At 41.6% G+C, this 21,759-nt stretch overlaps 1 protein-coding gene across 1 annotated transcript in view; it reads right to left on the bottom strand.

Moving 5' to 3' along the window:
- Positions 1 to 4,398: 4,398 nt before the first annotated feature.
- Positions 4,399 to 21,759, bottom strand: part of LOC128689934 (carboxylic ester hydrolase) — a 182,286-nt gene continuing 164,925 nt past the window's right edge. The window contains exons 10-11 of the mRNA XM_070088707.1: positions 5,183 to 5,330; positions 4,399 to 4,552 (exon numbers count right to left, since the gene is read on the bottom strand). Coding sequence (XP_069944808.1) covers positions 4,399 to 4,552; positions 5,183 to 5,330 — 302 coding nt within the window. The remainder of the gene's footprint in view (positions 4,553 to 5,182; positions 5,331 to 21,759) is intronic.

Here is a 21,759-nt window from a genome sequence, read left to right on the forward strand (position 1 = left end):
GGCAGGGTTAAACTCAAGGAGCCAGTTGCTGGACCAGGCTTGTAGCCTGTCCAGGTCTCTTTGTAGTCCTGCCTGATCCTCATCCGATTTGATTCTTCTCATTAACTTCACATCGTCCGCAAACAAGGACACTTCTTAGTCTATCCCTTCAGTTATGTCATTCACATATACCAAGAACAGCACAGGTCCTAGGACTGACCCCTGTGGAACCCCGCTTGTCACAGGCGCCCACTCTGACACCTCGTCACGTACCGTGACTCGTTGTTGCCTCCCTGTCAGGTATTCTCTGATCCATTGCAGTGCCTTTCCTGTTATGTGTGCCTGATCCTCTAGCTTTTGCAGTAACCTCTTGTGAGGAACTGTGTCGAAGGCCTTCTTGCAGTCCAAAAAAATGCAGTCGATCCACCCCTCTCTCTCTTGTCTTACTTCTGTCACCTTGTCATAAAACTCTAGTAGGTTTGTGACACAGGATTTTCCCTCCCTGAAACCATGCTGGTTGTCAATTATAAACTTGTTTCTTTCCAGGTGCTCCACCACTCTCCTCCTGATGATCTTCTCCATGACCTTGCATACTATACACGTTAGTGATACAGGTCTGTAATTTAGTGTCTCATGTCTGTCTCCCTTTTTAAAAATTGGGACTACATTTGCCATCTTCCATACCTCGGGGAGTTGCCCAGTTTCAAATGATGTGTTGAAGATCTTTGTTAACGGTACACACAGTATCTCTGCTCCTTCTTTAAGGACCCACAGAGAGATGTTGTCTGGTCCCACCGCCTTTGAGGTGTCAAGTTCGCATAGCAGCTTCTTCACCTCCTCGTTGGTTATATGTACCTCATCCAGCACTTGCTGGTGCACCCCCCTGCTCTGATTTCCTGGAGTCCTACTGGTTTCTACTGTAAATATTCCTCTAAATCTTGTGTTGAACTCCTGACATACCTCCCGGTCGTTTCTTGTGAATTCCCCATCACCCTTCGTCAGTCTGATTACCTGGTCCTTGACTGTTGTTTTCCTCCTGATGTGGCTGTACAACAGCTTCGGGTCAGTCTTGACTTTCGATGCTATGTCATTTTCGTATTGCCGCTGAGCCTCCCTTCTTATCTGTGCATATTCGTTTCTGGCTCTTCGGCTAATCTCTTTATTTTCCTGAGTTCTCTGTCTTCTGTACCTTTTCCATTCTCTAGTACACCTAGTTTTTGCCTCCCTACACCTTTGGGTGAACCAAGGACTCGTTCTGTTCTTCCCATTATTTCTGTTTCCCTTGGGAACAAACCTCTCCTCTGCCTCCTTGCATTTTGTTGCCACATAGTCCATCATTTCTTGTGCTGGTTTTCCTGTCAGTTCCCACTCGCACTGAATATCTTGAAAGAAGTTCCTCAAGCCTGAGTAGTTCCCCCTTTTGTAGTTTGGTTTTTCTCACCCTATTCCTGCTGCTCTCTCCACTTGGAGCTCAACTATGTAGTCGAAGCACAGAACCACATAATCACTAACTCCCAGGGGCCTTTAATACATGATATCCTCAATGTCAGAACTACTCAAGGTGAATACAAGGTCCAGTCTTGCTGGTTCATCCTCTCCTCTCTCTCTGGTAGTGTCTCTAACATGTTGATGCATCAGGTTTTCCAGTACCACATCCATCATCTTGGCTCTCCATGTTTCGGGACCCCCATTGGGCTCCAGGTCTTCCCAGTCAATCTCCTTGTGATTGAAATCACCCATAACTAGTAACTTTGCTCCCCCCATGTGTGCTCTCCTGGCCACCTCGGCTAGTGTGTCGACCATTGCTCTGTTGCTCTCATCGCATTCTTCTCTTGGCCTCCTGCAGTTCTGTGGTGGGTTGTACATTACTGCAATTATCACCTTATGTCCCTCAGACTGGATTGTTCCTACTAAGTAGTCCCTTTCGCCCGTGCCATCCATTCCTTCCATTTTCTCAAACCCCCACTGGTTTTTAATGAGCAGTGCAACTCCTCCTCCCCCTCTCCTCCCTCTGTCTTTCCTGAGGATTTGATATCCGGATGGAAAGATTGAATCTGTTATTATTCTGGTGAGTTTTGTTTCTGTGAGTGCTATTATGTCTTGGGATGTCTCCTTGATTCTTTCGTGCCACTCCTCATACTTATTTGTTATTCCATCTGCATTTGTATACCACACCTTCAACTTCTTTTCTAAGATTGTGGTCTGGGAGGTGTATTGGGGTTGGGGAAGTGGGAGACCTGATAAGGAACTATGGGTGGTTGCTGTGGGGGTGGAGTTTGTAATGCAGTGAGTGGGGGCATTGGATGTGGCATGGGTGTTTTGGTTTAGAGTGTTTTGTTGCACTGGGGTTGACCTGGTTGGGAGGCTTCTATAGGAAGTGTGTGTGTGTGTGTGTATTCGCCTAGTTAGTTGCCATATTGTCCTAGTGCAGGTGTGTGTGTGTATGTGTGTGTATGTGTGTATATGTGTGTGTTTGTGTGTGTGAGGGGGAGGTGTGAGGGGGAGATTACTGCTAATACATACCAAAATTCTGGGTTATAAAAAGCAGAACTTGCTACTAGGGTCTAAAGCTTCTATGAGTGTCTACCCTTGTGTGTGTGTGCGTGTGTGTGAGGGAGGGATGGTTAGTGGGGGGTAGGTAGTGTGGTTGAAAGATCCTTTATACATCTCTGTCGTGTAGGCTCAAATTTAGTCTCAACTATCTTTCCAAGTAATGCTACTCTCTCCACTAATTGTCCTTTCTGGATTTAAGTATCAATTATTGCTGGTTATTATCCTATTCCTTGTTCACATTGAGAGAAGACTTCTAGCTTCCTAAGTATTCTTACTGCTAATAACTACCGGTAGAAACACTGCCTTACCCCTACGTTACCCCTCGCTAGTCTGCTGTCCTCCTCACACTCTCCTCAACACTATCTTCACTTTAACTATGCTATTTCTACACTAATTCTGGTAATAGCTTGCAGGAGTGAGTGACCAGTATGTAACAGTGGTGCAAGGCCAGACGCCAGGATGCAACATGCAAACCACAATAGGTGAGTGAGTACTTGCTCTGCACGGTGCAGTGACAAGTTGCCAGATGCTGATGACGTAGTCGTCGTACTTAGGCCTTCTTTCACTATTTTGGAGATCCTGGCCCCGCCTCTTCACTGGTCGCTACTGTGAGCTTTATCATACCTCTGCTTAAAGCTATGTATGGATCCTGCCTCCACTACATCGCTTCCCAAACTATTCCACTTACTGACTACTCTGTGGCTGAAGAAATACTTCCTAACTTCCCTGTGATTCATCTGTGTCTTCAACTTCTAACGGTGTCCCCTTGTTACTGTGTCCAATCTCTGGAACATCCTGTCTTTGTCCACCTTGTCAATTCCTCTCAGCATTTTGTATGTCGTTATCATGTCCCCCCTATCTCTCCTGTCCTCCAGTGTCGTCAGGTTGATTTCCCTTAACCTCTCCTCGTAGGACATACCTCTTAGCTCTGGGACTAGTCTTGCTGCAAACCTTTGCACTTTCTCTAGTTTCTTTACGTGCTTGGCTAGGTGTGGGTTCCAAACTGGTGCCGCATACTCCAATATGGGCCTAACGTACACGGTGTACAGGGTCCTGTACGATTCCTTATTAAGGTGTCCGAATGCTGTTCTGAGGTTTGCTAGGCGCCCATATTCTGCAGCCGTTATTTGGTTGATGAGCGCTTCAGGAAATGTGCCTGGCGTTATACTCACCCCAAGATCTTTTTCCTTGAGTGAGGTTTGTAGTCTCTGGCCCCTTAGACTGTACTGGGTCTGCAGTCTTCTTTGCCCTTCCCCAATCTTCATGACTTTGCACTTGGTGGGATTGAACTCCAGGAGCCAATTGCTGGACCAGGTCTGCAGCCTGTCCAGATCCCTTTGTAGTTCTGCCTGGTCTTTGATCGAGTGAATTCTTCTCATCAACTTCACGTCATCTGCAAACAGGGACACCTCTGAGTCTATTCCTTACGTCATGTCGTTCACAAATACCAGAAACAGCACTGGTCCTAGGAGTGACCCCTGTGGGACCCCGCTGGTCACAGGTGCCCACTCTGACACCTCGCCACGTACCATGATTCGCTGCTGTCTTCCTGACAAGTATTCCCTGATCCATTGTAGTGCCTTCCCTGTTATCCCTGCTTGGTCCTCCAGTTTTTGCACTAATCTCTTGTGTGGAACTGTGTCAAACGCATTCTTGCAGTCCAAGAATATGCAATCCGCCCACCCCTCTCTCTCTTGTCTTACTGATTACTTGCTTACTGTGTGTGTATATGTGTGTATGTGTGTGTGTGTGTGTGTGTGTGTGTGTGTGTGTGTGTGTGTGTGTGTGTGTGTGTGTGTGTGTGTGTGTGTGTGTGTGTGTGTGTGTGTGTGTGTGTGTGCGTTTGTAAATTGTATCTCTAATTCATTATTTCACTTGCATTGTACTCGACAACGGAGGACTGACCTCTTGCCGCTGGTCGGCAATCATGGTAGGCTCGAGGATGAGGTCAAGAGACTGAAGGTTGTCCTCGGTGCAGGGCTCCCAGGTGAACCCGAGAGAACCGTCAGGAGTTGGGTTTCTGCAAGAAATAATTGTCTGAGAAAGGCGCCACTTCTAATGGTTCAGATACTGCTGTTGCTTCTATCGCTACAACTTTTGTTGCTGCTTCTGCTACGTAGGAATAATAGTAGTGGTAGTAGGTGCATAGCAGTAGAAGTAGGTGTTACAACCGCAGTCGAAGCTACTATGCCACTACTGCTTCTGCTGCAACATTTGCAGTTGCTAGTGCTTTTGCTGCTATTACTATTACTGCTCTTCCTACACATAAAGAGTGACAATGAACCGTGCGTTATATTTTAACAACAGATCCGATGTGCTTAATAGCTTTTAAACCTTACACGTACCCAGTGACCTAACGTGATACTCTTCTCTTTACAAACTAGATGATGTTTCGCTCGGTTCTGTATCTTCTATGGTCTCTCACTACATAAGAAGAATCCTGGAGGACCTGGAACGCTGTCTACTCTCGTATTCTACTTGTGACACTTGTAAAAGGTCAAACTACGGCACTGTGACGTATATGCATTAATATCGTCTTTACCAGAGCTTCATAAATCCCATACTATTAATACCACTCAAAGCCCAGCCTACTTCTGCCTCATATAAATAATTCATCATTCGTAGCATCTTTCTTCACTACCCTCATTACCCTGTGATGGCGAAGTTGGTCCATAATGTGGTTAGAATGTCGGTCATACGCAGGTCCTCTGATACGTTCTGGTTCTTAGGCGGCTTTGTTTCATTTCTCGGCAGGTTCAGTTGAAACAGGTAGATCAGTTCATCAGTATGAGGCACCCCTGCAGGGAGATGAAGCAAATTTTCTAAGTCTTTGTAATTTTTTTTAAGTAAAATGAATATCAGTAATTTTTTGTCATAACTGAATTCATAAACCAAGAACTGTTATTGTGTTTTAACTTATTTCATAGTTAGTCCTATTCGAGGTAACCTACTACTCCACAGGTTACTGTATGGATGTTTTTTGGTGGTATGGGTGACTTTTGTTATATCTGAAATGTATGTTAATTCTCATTTCAAATGATGTCTGGGTGTTTGTTCTGTTGCATTTCATGTACGATTTTGATGTAGGTTATTTTTCCAAGCACTATAATACATAAGTGTAATTTGTAATTGTAATTTAATGATATGAGTTATGTGAATTGTAAGATTCATTTGAAGACCAAACTAATTATTCAGTTAAATTGCACTACAAAATGTAAGTGCATATGTGTTTGAAGGAAGTACATATCTATTATATCTATTATATATATATATATATATATATATATATATATATATATATATATATATATATATATATATATATATATATATATATATATATATATATATACAAAACAACCACTGTGAAAGAATAGTGAAATTCCAAGCACTTTCATGAATTCTCACGTTATCAAGGAACTTAGCTCAGTGAGGACGTGTCTAGTGTACTCTCTGTGGACTGAACCAAGATGCCCTCCATCGAGCAACTTTGCCAGAAGCTTAAGGAGGCATTAAGGATAGCGAAATTAGAGATACATCGATTGACTGAGGAAAACAAGAGGATACGTTGTAGTCCTCCTGTTGTGAGTCCTCAGGTCAAGAAGGGAACCTAGACAGTGGCTGGACAGCATGGAACGAAGTTGATGATCAAGAAGATGAATGGAAAGATAGAAACGATGAAGAAGACAGAGACTCCTGTGGAAACTGTTGTGAAAACATCTAACGCATTCTCCGTGCTACCAGACGAATGTGAGTCGACCACTGGGAACGTTACGACGAACGACACCAAGGAAGGAGAATATATTGTTGTTGTTGGGGATAGCCAGGATAGGTATATGGATAGGCCTTCTGTTTGAAGGATAGGAGAAGGAGACAGAGGGTTTGCTTTCCTGGGGCTGGGATGGAGGATATTGTTAGCCGGCTTGACAACATCATGAACAGTAATGGGATCAATCCTAAGTACTGGAGGCAATGATGTAGGCAAGCGTAGAAGTGAGGATTTAGTTAGAAGGTTCAGGACAGCAATAGACATAATTGTCTCTCATGTAGTGAAGAAGGGTGTAGTTGTGTCTCAAGTAGTGAAGAAGGGTGTAAGCGCGTCTGAAGTAGTAAAGAAGGGTATGAGTGTGTCTCAAGTAGTAAAGAAGGGTGTAAGTGTGTCTCAAGTAGTGTACAAGGGTGTAGTTGTGTCTCAAATAGTAAAGAAGGGTGTGAGTGTGTCTCAAGTAGTGCAGAAGAGTGTATTTGTGTCTCAAGTAGTAAAGAAGAGTGTAAGTGTGTCTCAAGTAGTGTAGAAGGGTAAAGTTGTGTCTCAAACAGTAAAGAAGGGTGTAAGTGTGTCTAGTGTAGAAGGGTGTAGTTGTGTCTCAAGTAGTAAAGAAGATTGTAAGTGTGTCTAAAGTAGTGTAGAAGGGTGTATTTGTGCCTCAAATAGTAAACAAGGGTGTAAGTATGTCTCAAAAAGTGTAGAAGGGTGTAGTTGTGTCTCAAGTAGCAAAGAAGAGTGCAAGTGTGTCTCAAGTAGTGTACAAAGGTTTAATTGTGTATCATGTAGTGAAGAAGGGAGTAGTGGTGTAACAGGTAGTGGGGAAGAGTTTAGCGGTGACACAGGTACAGGAGAAAGGGGAAATGATTGCACAGTATTACAGAAGAGGTAATGGTGTTGCAGGTAGTGGGAAAGGGTGTAGTATGTCGCTGAGTGTAGAGGTGTCACTGAGAGTAGATTAGTGTATTAGAGGATAGGAATGCTGGAATATTTCATCGCATAGAAAATTCCGTGGAACTTCTGTGTTCGAACGTAGACTTCTAACAAACCGGAGTCAAAATAATTTTATCCAGAAATAATGATCCAGTCTTTGAACGTTTTTCTGGAGTCTGAGCACGCTGACTTGTTTAAAATTCAGTTGTAAAAAAACTTTACACGAATGCCCTGTTTGAAAAGTCTTCTGAAGCGACCTCCGACATTAACCTAACTCTCAAGAGACTTTTAAAGTAATTTTTAACATCCTCCAGTGTGTGAGGATGATAATTAAAGCCTGGGAAATACTGTCTCGGACATCGAACGTTTCGCAGTTTGAACACCACTTAGGAACCAGCTACGTTCATATAACGGAGTTCCACTGTATTATCATGTGTTTCACCCCTTCTCTTAATGCTTCCATGTTAATTCGAATAGTTTTATGTTTCAGTGTATCAGGGATTATCTGTGAACATTTCTAGATGTTGGTATGTCTTAAATCCATCTTTATTAAAGTTCATCCTGAGCTGGACGTGGAGAGTCCTCGTGCTGGAGGGTGTGGTCCTTCAGGACTCGGTCAGGATACAGGATGTGATTGATCTTCGTTGGCAGTGATGCGAAGAAGTTCCTCACCTGGACACACGTAAGTAATGTTAACACGCTTTCTTATTTAGGAAATAAATCTGTAATATGCTTGTGTAATCAGTCATTTTACATAGGTTTTTCGGTGAGTGAGCTTTTGTGTGTGTACTCACCTAATTGTGGTTGCAGGGGTCGAGACTCAGCTCCTGGCCCCGCCTCTTCACTGATCGCTACTAGGTCCTCTCCCTCTCTGCTTCCTGAGCTTTGTCATACCTCTTCTTAAAACTATGTATGGTTCCTGCCTCCACTACTTCACTTGCTAGGCTATTCCATTTCCAGACGACTCTGTGACTGAAGAAATACTTCCTAACATCCCTCTGACTCGTCTGAGTCTTCAGCTTCCAATTGGCCCCTTTGTTTCTGTGTCCCCTCTCTGGAACATCCTGTCTCTGTCCACCTTGTCTGTTCCATGCATTATTTTGTATGTCGTTATCATGTCTCCCCTGACCTTTCTGTCCTCCAATGTCGTCAGTCCGATTTCCCTCAACCTTTCCTCGTACGACATTTCCCTGAGCTCTGGAACTAGCCTTGTTGCAAACCTTTGTACTTTCTCTAACTTCTTGACGTGCTTAACGGTGTGTGGGTTCCAGACTGGTGCTTCATACTCCAGTATGGGCCTAACATACACAGTGTACAGTGTCTTGAACGATTCCTTATTAAGGTATCGGAACGCTATTCTTAGGTTTGCCAGGCACCCATATGCTGCAGCAGTTATTTGGTTGATGTGTGCCTCCGGTGACGTGCTCGGTGTTATGGTAACCCCGAGGTCTTTCTCCCTGAATGAGGTCTGTAGTCTTTGTCCACCTAACCTATACTCTGTCTGCGGTCTTCTTTGCCCCTCCTCAATCTTCATGACTTTGCATTTGGCAGGATTGAATTCGAGAAGCCAGTTTCTGGACCACATGTCCAGCCTGTCCAGGTCTCTTTGCAGTCCTGCCTCATCCTCATCCGATTTAATTCTTCTCATCAGCCTCACATCATCTGCGAATAGGGACACTTCAGAGTCTATTCCTTCCATCATGTCGTTCACATATATATCAAAAATAGCACTGGTCCTAGAACTGACCCCTGTGGGACTCCGCTCTTCACAGGCGCCCACTGTGATACCTCTTCACATACCGTGACTCGTTATTGCCTCCCTGTCAGGTATTCCCTGATCCATTGCAGTGCCCTCCCTGTTATATGTGCCTGTTCCTCCAGCTTCTGCACTAATCTCTTGTTAGGAACTGTGTCAAAGGCCTTCCTGCAGTCTAGGAAAATGCAATCAACCCACCCTTCTCTCTCGTGTCTTATTTCTGTTACCTTGTCATGAAACTCCAGAAGGTTTGTGGCACAGGATTTGCCTTCCACGAACCCATGCTCGTTTTCATTTATAATCTTGTTCTGTTCCAGGTGTTCCACCACTCTCCTGATAATCTTCTCCATGACTTTGCATACTATACATGTCAGAGACACAGGTCTGTAGTTTAGTGCCTCGTTTCTGTTTCCTTTCTTAAATATGGGGACTACATTTGCTGTCTTCCATTTCTCAGGTAGTTTCCCAGTTTCAAGGGATGTGTTGAAGATTGTGGTTAGGGGCATGCACAACATCTCTGCTCCTTCTCTAAGGATCCATGGGGAGATGTCCGGTCCCATTGCCTTTGAGGTATCAAGGTCACTTAGCAGCTTCTGCACCTCCTCCTCGGTTGTTCGTATGTCATCCAACACTTGTTGGTATATTCCCTCTTGATGTCCCCTTCTGTGCTGTCTTCCCAGAGCCCTTCCTGTCTCTACTGTAAAAACTTCCTTAAATCTCCTTAAAGCACTGTGCCTTGTAGAACAGAGCTTTTCACCGTAGCTGCCTCGGACTTTACTCTGTTGGCTACTACTCTTTGTGTTCTGTTTGTGAGGAAATTTTATATATATATATATATATATATATATATATATATATATATATATATATATATATATATATAAATATATATAAAAATATATATATATATATATATATATATATATATATATATATATATATATATATATATATATATATATATATATATATATATATATGGCTGAAGGAGACTCGAACCTAGGAACCTTGGAACAAGGTACGAAGTGCTATACGATTCTCACCACACTGGACCAATACCTTGGCGTCCAGCTAGCGCTAGACTTCGATCCAAGGCAGCCAGCTTTCAGGGAGAAGGCTTACAGCTTTTCATCTCATATCCTGCATGCATCAGCCTTACTAGAGACTTAAACAATGCAAGGAATTCGCAAGAGCAGGCGAATAATAAATTTCGCGTGCTCTTGCGAATTCCTTGCATATATATATATATATATATATATATATATATATATATATATATATATATATATATATATATATATATATATATATATATATATATATATATATATTGGGAAGATGGAAGGAATATTTTGAGGAATTGTTAAATGTTGATGAAGATAGGGAAGCTGTGATTTCGTGTATAGGGCAAGGAGGAATAACATCTTGTAGGAGTGAGGAAGAGCCAGTTGTGAGTGTGGGGGAAGTTCGTGAGGCAGTAGGTAAAATGAAAGGGGGTAAGGCAGCCGGGATTGATGGGATAAAGATAGAAATGTTAAAAGCAGGTGGGGATATAGTTTTGGAGGGGTTGGTGCAATTATTTAATAAATGTATGGAAGAGGGTAAGGTACCTAGGGATTGGCAGAGAGCATGCATAGTTCCTTTGTATAAAGGCAAAGGGGATAAAAGAGAGTGCAAAAATTATAGGGGGATAAGTCTGTTGAGTGTACCTGGTAAAGTGTATGGTAGAGTTATAATTGAAAGAATTAAGAGTAAGACGGAGAATAGGATAGCAGATGAACAAGGAGGCTTTAGGAAAGGTAGGGGGTGTGTGGACCAGGTGTTTACAGTGAAACATATAAGTGAACAGTATTTAGATAAGGCTAAAGAGGTCTTTGTGGCATTTATGGATTTGGAAAAGGCGTATGACAGGGTGGATAGGGGGGCAATGTGGCAGATGTTGCAAGTGTATGGTGTAGGAGGTAGGTTACTGAAAGCAGTGAAGAGTTTTTACGAGGATAGTGAGGCTCAAGTTAGAGTATGTAGGAAAGAGGGAAATTTTTTCCCAGTAAAAGTAGGCCTTAGACAAGGATGTGTGATGTCACCGTGGTTGTTTAATATATTTATAGATGGGGTTGTAAGAGAAGTAAATGCGAGGGTCTTGGCAAGAGGCGTGGAGTTAAAAGATAAAGAATCACACACAAAGTGGGAGTTGTCACAGCTGCTCTTTGCTGATGACACTGTGCTCTTGGGAGATTCTGAAGAGAAGTTGCAGAGATTGGTGGATGAATTTGGTAGGGTGTGCAAAAGAAGAAAATTAAAGGTGAATACAGGAAAGAGTAAGGTTATGAGGATAACAAAAAGAGTAGGTGATGAAAGATTGAATATCAGATTGGAGGGAGAGAGTATGGAGGAGGTGAACGTATTCAGATATTTGGGAGTGGACGTGTCAGCGGATGGGTCTATGAAAGATGAGGTGAATCATAGAATTGATGAGGGAAAAAGAGTGAGTGGTGCACTTAGGAGTCTGTGGAGACAAAGAACTTTGTCCTTGGAGGCAAAGAGGGGAATGTATGAGAGTATAGTTTTACCAACGCTCTTATATGGGTGTGAAGCGTGGGTGATGAATGTTGCAGCGAGGAGAAGGCTGGAGGCAGTGGAGATGTCATGTCTGAGGGCAATGTGTGGTGTGAATATAATGCAGAGAATTCGTAGTTTGGAAGTTAGGAGGAGGTGCGGGATTACCAAAACTGTTGTCCAGAGGGCTGAGGAAGGGTTGTTGAGGTGGTTCGGACATGTAGAGAGAATGGAGCAAAACAGAATGACTTCAAGAGTGTATCAGTCTGTAGTGGAAGGAAGGCGGGGTAGGGGTCGGCCTAGGAAGGGTTGGAGGGAGGGGGTAAAGGAGGTTTTGTGTGCGAGGGGCTTGGACTTCCAGCACCTTCCGGTTTAGGCCTTCCACTGAGCGCGAGGTATCCGGTCTAGGACCAGCAGCTGGAGGGTCACCTTTTCACACCTAGGTGTTACTTCCGGTTTTGACCATGACCTCGCCCTCGAGACTACCTCACCCTTGACCCCCCCAACCAATACCCCCGCCCACGACCCCCCCCCCCCCTTCGCGACCCCGCCGTCGCGCCGCGCGCCCGCCCCGCGCGCCCCGCCCGCGCGACCCCCGCCCGCGCGCCCCGCCCGCGCGCCCGCCCGCGCCCTTCGCGACCCCCGCCCGCGCCTTCTGCTGCGCCTTCTGCAGCGTCGTCCGGATCGCCCCCGCGCCTCGAATTTTTTTTTCTTATGATCTCCTTGGATCAAGGTTTTTGGATTTTTTCGAATTTTTTGTGAATTTCATTTTCTTGTGCTCTCCATCTCCTCGGATCAAGTTTTTAAGGTTCCCCCTCTCACTTTCACCCCCATCCCAAAATTTCTCGATATTACCAAGTTTTTGGATTCCCCCCTATGGGGGTTTCGAAAGTCTCCATCTCCTCAGATCAAATTTTTAAGGTTCCCCCTCCCACTTTCACCCCCCAACCCCAAAAATTTCTCGATATCAAAGTCTCCACTTCCTCGGATCCCCCTCCCACTTTCACCCACCCCCCACCTCAAATTTTTCTCGATAATACCAAGACTCCATCTCCTCGGATCAAATTTTTTGGATCCCCCCTATGGGTTTTCGAAATTCTCCATCTCCTCGGATCAAGGTTTTTTTTTTGGATTGTCCCTCCTTCCACCCCCCCCCAACCCCAAAAATTTCTCAATATTACAAGTTTTTGCATTCCCCCCTATGGGGGTTTTCGAAATTCTCCATCTCCTTGGATCAAATTTTTAAGGTTCCCCCCCCTCCCACTTTCACCCCCCCCCCCCAACCCCAAAATTTCTCGATAATACAAGTTTTGGATTCCCCCCTATGGGGGTTTCGAAATTCTTATGATCTCCTCGGATCAAGTTTTTCTCGAAATCAAAGTCTCCATCTCCTTGGATCAAATTTTTGGATTACCCCTCTCACTTTCACTCCCACCCCAAAATTTCTCGATAATACCAAGACTCCATCTCCTTGGATCAAGGTTTTTTGGATTCCCCCCTCTGGGGGTAAGCATTCAAATGAACTCCTCCTATGGGGGCATGCTTACTACAGGTCTAAACATCTTCCCCTTATTATTTTAAAATGAACTAAAAGTTTCCTCTCATTAAGTTAAATGACCTAAGAAGGGTGTTTACTCGGCGGTCAGTGACGTCACGCGATGACCCCCACACACACAGGCTGAATCATGACGACCCTTTTAGTTCATTCAAGTTAATAAGGGGATATAGTACCTACATCATAGGGAAAACATTTTTACTCTTAACCCAGGTTAATCCAAATAATTTCACATTTTTGTTTCGTTAATACCCACAACAATCCAACAATTTCTTTACAACACAAGTCTAGACATTTTTTTAACTATTTCATCTCAGGTCACTCCCCCACGAAGTAACCTCCTCCCCACCCTCCCGAACCCTCACACTCCAACCAACACCTCACAATTTTCACTCATAACCCCCAATTTTTCTCGTTTTAACCCTTTTAGTTCATTAAAGTTAATAAGGGGACACAGTACATCAGAAAGTCACCACAACACTTATAACCACTTTTCGATAAATTCACTAGTCACAATTTTACATATTACGAAGTTAATACGCACACACACCTCACTTTGAACACCTTCAAAACACTCTCTTAAATCATTTGAATACTCACAAAAATACCTTTATACATTTACAAACAACACTGAAATACTCCAAAACATCATTCGAACACCCCCAAAATCACCTCTGAATACTCCCAGAACACCTTCATAAGTACTCTTGCACATCATTTGAACACCTTCATAAGTACTCTCATAATCATTTGTACACCTTCAAAAAACACCTTTGAATACTCACATAAACACCCTTGAACACCTTCAAAACACCTTTGAATAACCTCAAAACACCTTTGAACACCTTCAAAACACCCTTGAACACCTTCAAAACACCTTTGAATAACCTCAAAACACCTTTGAACACCTTCAAAACACCCTTGAACACCTTCAAAACACCCTTGAACACCTTCAAAAAACAACATTTGAACACACTCAAAACACCTTTGAACACCTTTGAACATTTCCAAAACACTATTTGAGTACTCCCAAATAAGATTTGACATCTCTAATTTATCTCCACTTACACATTTCATTAAATTACAACTCATCCCTCAGTCTCCAGACTAGGCATTTTCTCGTTTTTACCCTTTTAGTTCATTAAAGTTATTAAGGGGACACAATACATCAGAAAAAAAAGTCACAAAAACTAACTCAAACACTTTACTTTGAACACCCCCAAAACACTCTCATAATCATTTGTACACCTTCAAAAACACCTTTGAATACTCACATAAACACCTTTGAACACCTTCAAAGCACTCTTGAACACCCTCAAAAACACCTTTTGAATAACCTCAAAACACCTTTGAACACCTTCAAAACACCCTTGAACACCTTCAAAACACCCTTGATCACCTTCAAAAAACATTTGAACACACTCAAAACACCTTTGAACACCTTTGAACATTTCCAATCAACACATCATTTGAACACCTTCAAAACACCTTTGAACACCTTCAAAACACTCTCATAATCATTTGAACACACTCAAAACACCTTTGAATACTCACATAAACACCCTTGAACACCTTCAAAACACCTTTGAATAACCTCAAAAAAACACCTTTTGAACACATTCAAAACACCCTTGAACACCTTCAAAACACCCTTGAACACCTTCAAAAACAACATTTGAACACACTCAAAACACCTTTGAACACCTTTGAACATTTCCAAAACACTATTTGAGTACTCCCAAATAAGATTTGACATCTCTAATTTATCTGCACTTACACATTTCATTAAATTACAACTCATCCCTCAGTCTCCAGACTAGGCATTTTCTCGTTTTTACCCTTTTAGTTCATTAAAGTTATTAAGGGGACACAATACATCAGAAAAAAAGTCACAAAAACTAACTCAAACACTTTACTTTGAACACCCCCAAAAACACTCTCATAATCATTTGAATACTCACATAAACACCCTTGAACACCTTCAAAACACCTTTGAATATCGTTTTTAAACTAATTTCATCACAACCCACTTATATCATCTTTTTTCGGTAACTCTAATTCGACTACACTACCCTCATCAATTACCAACAAATTTTACTCGTTTTAACTAATGTCATCACTGTAACCAAGATTTTCACAAAAAAAAAAAACTCTATGACACCTAACACACACGCACACACACCCCACAACACCCACAATTTTTCTCGTTTTAACCCTTTTAGTTCATTAAAGTTAATAAGGGGACACAGTACATCAGAAAGTCACAACAACAACATCCACAACCCACAATTTTTTCTCGTTTTAGCTAATTTCATCAGAAAAAGTCCCAACAACAACCCACTTATAACATTTTTTTTCGGTATCTCTAGTTCGACAACAACACCCACAACACCCACATCCCACAACACCCATGAACATTTCCAAAACACTATTTGAGTACTCCCAATTACACCACTGATTACTACTAAAACACCGCTGAATTCAATCAAAACACCCTTCAACACCTTCAAACACCCTTGAACACCTTCAAAACACTCTTGAACACTTTCAAAAACACCTTTGAACATTTCCAATCAACACTGAAACACTTCCAAAAAACACAATTTGAGTACTCCCAATTACACCACTGATTACTACTAAAACACCGCTGAATTCAATCAAAACACCCTTCAACACCTTCAAACACCCTTGAACACACTCAAAACACCCTTCAACACCTTCAAAACACCTTTGAACACCTTCAAAACACCTTTGAACACATTCAAAACACTCTCATAATCATTTGAACACACTCAAAACACCTTTGAATAACCTCAAAACACCTTTGAACACCTTCAAAACACCCTTGAACACCCTTGATCACCTTCAAAAATCACCTTCAACATTTGAACACACTCAAAACACCTTTGAACACCTTTGAACATTTCCAAACAACACTGAAACACTTCCAAAAACACCATTTGAGTACTCCCAAATACACCACTGAATACTAAAACACCACTGAATACACTCAAAACACCACCAAAATCACCATAAACTAAGATCAACACCCACATCCCACAACACCCACAACCCACAACACCCACAATTTTTTCTCGTTTTATCTAATTTCATCAGAAAGTCACAACACCCACACCTCCCATTTTTTTTTCTCGTTTTAACCCTTTTAGTTCATTAAAGTTAATAAGGGGCCACACTACATCAGAAAAAGTCACAAAAACAACCCACTTATAACGTCTTTTCGGTATCTCTAGTTCGACAACAACACCCACATCCCACATCACCCACATCCCACATCCCACACACACACACACACAGACACACACACACACACATCCCTAACCTAGCCTAACCTAACCTAACTTATCCTAACATAACCTAACCTAACCTAACCTAACCTAACTTATCCTAACCTAGCCTAACCTAACCTAACCTAACCTTACCTAACTTATCCTAACCTAACCTAACCTAGCCTAACCTAACCTAACTTAACCTAACCTAACCTAACCTAACCGAACCTACCCTAACCTAACCTTACCTAACATAACCTAACCTAGCCTAACCTAACCTAACCTAACTTAACCTAACCCAACCTAACCTAACCTAACCTAGCCTAACCTAACTTAACCTAACCTAACCTAACCTACCCTAACCTAACATAACCTAACCTAACCTATCTTAACCTTACCTAACCTAACCTAGCCGAACCTATCCTAACCTAACCTAAAATATATTAGAACACTTCCAAAATACATTAGAGTACTCCAGAATTACTTTGAACGACTCCATTTTTTTGGATATTTCCAAATTAGTTTTGAAAACTTTATCGTAAAATCGAACATTATTTTCTTGTTGGTAAACACACTCAATGGTAGAAATATTTACTCGATTTCCGAATAGAAACACTTTCCTCGCTCTGAGAGACTCATTGTGGGTCACCCCTTCCCCCCCCCCCCCCCAACACCACTGGGGTAATGCGGTTCACACCCAAGGTAGATTTAAGATAATCATGAACACCTGCGCCAACTCAGGACAGACAGACGCCATGAAATGCGGGTAACATCCAAGGTAGAAAATCATCTCTTTCCAGACCAACTGTCTATCCTAACCTAACCTAACCTAACCTAACCTAATTCCTAACCTAACCTAACCTCACCTAACCGAACCTAACCTAACTCCATCAATCACCTCTATCCTAACCTAACCTAACCTAACCTAACCCAACCTAACTCCATCAAACACCTCTATCCTAACCTAACCTATCCTAAACCTAACTCCATCAATCACCTCTATCCTAACCTAACCTAACCTAACCCAACCTAACTCCATCAAACACCTCTATCCTAACCTAACCTAACCTATCCTAACCTAACCTAACTCCATCAAACACCTCGAATACTACCTAACTTAACCTAACCTAACCTTACCTAACCTACCGAACCTAACCTAACCTAACCTAACCTATCCTAACCTGTCCCAACCTAACCTAACCTATCCTAACCTAACCTAACCTAACCTAACCTAACTTATCCTAAGCTAACCTAACCTAACTTATCCTAACCTAACCTATCCTAACCTAACCTAAACACTGACTAACTTTGAACCAACTCTGAACACCACTGATCTTCTTCAAAAAATGCTCTGCACATCATTTGAACACCTTCAAAAAAACACCATCAAACACCTCCGAATACTCCCAAAAAAAAAACACTACTGATTACTACCAAATCACCACTGAATACTACCAATCACCGTCAAAATCACCAGAAACTAAGTTTAACATCACCATCTAACATCCTTTTTATAGAAATCCCCTCAAATCACTATAACCAAGAACTCCCTCCCCATTTGGCGCATAAAAAAAAGCATGAACACAAACCTAATACGCAAACACTTAGTACATGATCACCATCAACTGAAAACATATCTTATACACACACATAATATAAGACAATCACCAACTACAATCACCCATGTTCACTTACCTCAAAATCACTAATATCACAGAAAACAATCATTTTTATAAACATTTCACACACACACACAAAAAAAAAAAATCATATTTGACAATATCTAAGCGCACTCACCTCACTACCACCAACACACGATGTCTCACCTCACAGGACCGACGAGCTCACCTCCAGTGACGTCACACTCCCATTGTGTTACTTGGTGGTTGGTAACATCACACCTAACCCCCCTTGTTTCAACCTGTTGTACCCTACATTATCTAAGAACACTATATCCAAGACGATTACCAGATTTTATGATCCCCAACACCAAGATCACAGAAAACACACATTTTTATAATTATTCACACAAAAATCACGATCACCAATTCCATATCATGTTTACCGTCATCTATCAACACTAATCACCAAGATCACCAAAAAAAAAAATCTAAGATCATGCATCTCAAAACTACTATGATCACTGAAAACACTTATTTTTTAAACATTCGCACAAAAATAAGACATACACAAAAATACCACAACACTTCCACCAACATCTATAACATAACATGAGCACTATAACATATCACTATCACAAAAAAAAAATAATACACAGACACCCACATATTATACATTTCAATTGCAAATTTAAGACATGAGACATACACACCAAATCTAAGACATTCACCTCCAACTAAGACATACACATCACCCCTAAAACTTCCTTCCTTATTCATTCCGTATATCTCCTAGAGCTGTTTTAACCCCGACGGATCCATCACGACGTAGGAGCCAGAGTGTAGTAGGTGGTGTTGGAGTGGTGATGGTTCCTCTGGCTCCTACGTCGTGATGGATCCGTCGGGGTTAAAACAGCTCTAGGAGATATACGGAATGAATAAGGAAGGAAGTTTTAGGGGTGATGTGTATGTCTTAGTTGGAGGTGAATGTCTTAGATTTGGTGTGTATGTCTCATGTCTTAAATTTGCAATTGAAATGTATAATATGTGGGTGTCTGTGTATTATTTTTTTTTTGTGATAGTGATATGTTATAGTGCTCATGTTATGTTATAGATGTTGGTGGAAGTGTTGTGGTATTTTTGTGTATGTCTTATTTTTGTGCGAATGTTTAAAAAATAAGTGTTTTCAGTGATCATAGTAGTTTTGAGATGCATGATCTTAGATTTTTTTTTTGGTGATCTTGGTGATTAGTGTTGATAGATGACGGTAAACATGATATGGAATTGGTGATCGTGATTTTTGTGTGAATAATTATAAAAATGTGTGTTTTCTGTGATCTTGGTGTTGGGGATCATAAAATCTGGTAATCGTCTTGGATATAGTGTTCTTAGATAATGTAGGGTACAACAGGTTGAAACAAGGGGGGTTAGGTGTGATGTTACCAACCACCAAGTAACACAATGGGAGTGTGACGTCACTGGAGGTGAGCTCGTCGGTCCTGTGAGGTGAGACATCGTGTGTTGGTGGTAGTGAGGTGAGTGCGCTTAGATATTGTCAAATATGATTTTTTTTTTTGTGTGTGTGTGTGTGAAATGTTTATAAAAATGATTGTTTTCTGTGATATTAGTGATTTTGAGGTAAGTGAACATGGGTGATTGTAGTTGGTGATTGTCTTATATTATGTGTGTGTATAAGATATGTTTTCAGTTGATGGTGATCATGTACTAAGTGTTTGCGTATTAGGTTTGTGTTCATGCTTTTTTTTATGCGCCAAATGGGGAGGGAGTTCTTGGTTATAGTGATTTGAGGGGATTTCTATAAAAAGGATGTTAGATGGTGATGTTAAACTTAGTTTCTGGTGATTTTGACGGTGATTGGTAGTATTCAGTGGTGATTTGGTAGTAATCAGTAGTGTTTTTTTTTTGGGAGTATTCGGAGGTGTTTGATGGTGTTTTTTTGAAGGTGTTCAAATGATGTGCAGAGCATTTTTTGAAGAAGATCAGTGGTGTTCAGAGTTGGTTCAAAGTTAGTCAGTGTTTAGGTTAGGTTAGGATAGGTTAGGTTAGGATAAGTTAGGTTAGGTTAGCTTAGGATAAGTTAGGTTAGGTTAGGTTAGGTTAGGTTAGGATAGGTTAGGTTAGGTTGGGACAGGTTAGGATAGGTTAGGTTAGGTTAGGTTAGGTTCGGTAGGTTAGGTAAGGTTAGGTTAGGTTAAGTTAGGTAGTATTCGAGGTGTTTGATGGAGTTAGGTTAGGTTAGGATAGGTTAGGTTAGGTTAGGATAGAGGTGTTTGATGGAGTTAGGTTGGGTTAGGTTAGGTTAGGTTAGGATAGAGGTGATTGATGGAGTTAGGTTTAGGATAGGTTAGGTTAGGATAGAGGTGTTTGATGGAGTTAGGTTGGGTTAGGTTAGGTTAGGTTAGGTTAGGATAGAGGTGATTGATGGAGTTAGGTTAGGTTCGGTTAGGTGAGGTTAGGTTAGGTTAGGAATTAGGTTAGGTTAGGTTAGGTTAGGTTAGGATAGACAGTTGGTCTGGAAAGAGATGATTTTCTACCTTGGATGTTACCCGCATTTCATGGCGTCTGTCTGTCCTGAGTTGGCGCAGGTGTTCATGATTATCTTAAATCTACCTTGGGTGTGAACCGCATTACCCCAGTGGTGTTGGGGGGGGGGAAGGGGTGACCCACAATGAGTCTCTCAGAGCGAGGAAAGTGTTTCTATTCGGAAATCGAGTAAATATTTCTACCATTGAGTGTGTTTACCAACAAGAAAATAATGTTCGATTTTACGATAAAGTTTTCAAAACTAATTTGGAAATATCCAAAAAAATGGAGTCGTTCAAAGTAATTCTGGAGTACTCTAATGTATTTTGGAAGTGTTCTAATATATTTTAGGTTAGGTTAGGATAGGTTCGGCTAGGTTAGGTTAGGTAAGGTTAAGATAGGTTAGGTTAGGATAAGTTAGGTTAGGGTAGGTTAGGTTAGGTTAGGTTAAGTTAGGTTAGGCTAGGTTAGGTTAGGTTAGGTTGGGTTAGGTTAAGTTAGGTTAGGTTAGGTTAGGCTAGGTTAGGTTATGTTAGGTAAGGTTAGGTTAGGGTAGGTTCGGTTAGGTTAGGTTAGGTTAGGTTAAGTTAGGTTAGGTTAGGCTAGGTTAGGTTAGGTTAGGATAAGTTAGGTAAGGTTAGGTTAGGTTAGGCTAGGTTAGGATAAGTTAGGTTAGGTTAGGTTAGGTTAGGTTATGTTAGGATAAGTTAGGTTAGGTTAGGCTAGGTTAGGGATGTGTGTGTGTGTGTGTGTGTGTCTGTGTGTGTGTGTGGGATGTGGGATGTGGGTGATGTGGGATGTGGGTGTTGTTGTCGAACTAGAGATACCGAAAAGACGTTATAAGTGGGTTGTTTTTGTGACTTTTTCTGATGTAGTGTGGCCCCTTATTAACTTTAATGAACTAAAAGGGTTAAAACGAGAAAAAAAAAATGGGAGGTGTGGGTGTTGTGACTTTCTGATGAAATTAGATAAAACGAGAAAAAATTGTGGGTGTTGTGGGTTGTGGGTGTTGTGGGATGTGGGTGTTGATCTTAGTTTATGGTGATTTTGGTGGTGTTTTGAGTGTATTCAGTGGTGTTTTAGTATTCAGTGGTGTATTTGGGAGTACTCAAATGGTGTTTTTGGAAGTGTTTCAGTGTTGTTTGGAAATGTTCAAAGGTGTTCAAAGGTGTTTTGAGTGTGTTCAAATGTTGTTTTTTTTGAAGGTG

The sequence above is a fragment of the Cherax quadricarinatus genome, chromosome 25 (assembly GCF_038502225.1).
Source record: "Cherax quadricarinatus isolate ZL_2023a chromosome 25, ASM3850222v1, whole genome shotgun sequence".
Classification (NCBI taxonomy): domain Eukaryota; kingdom Metazoa; phylum Arthropoda; class Malacostraca; order Decapoda; family Parastacidae; genus Cherax; species Cherax quadricarinatus.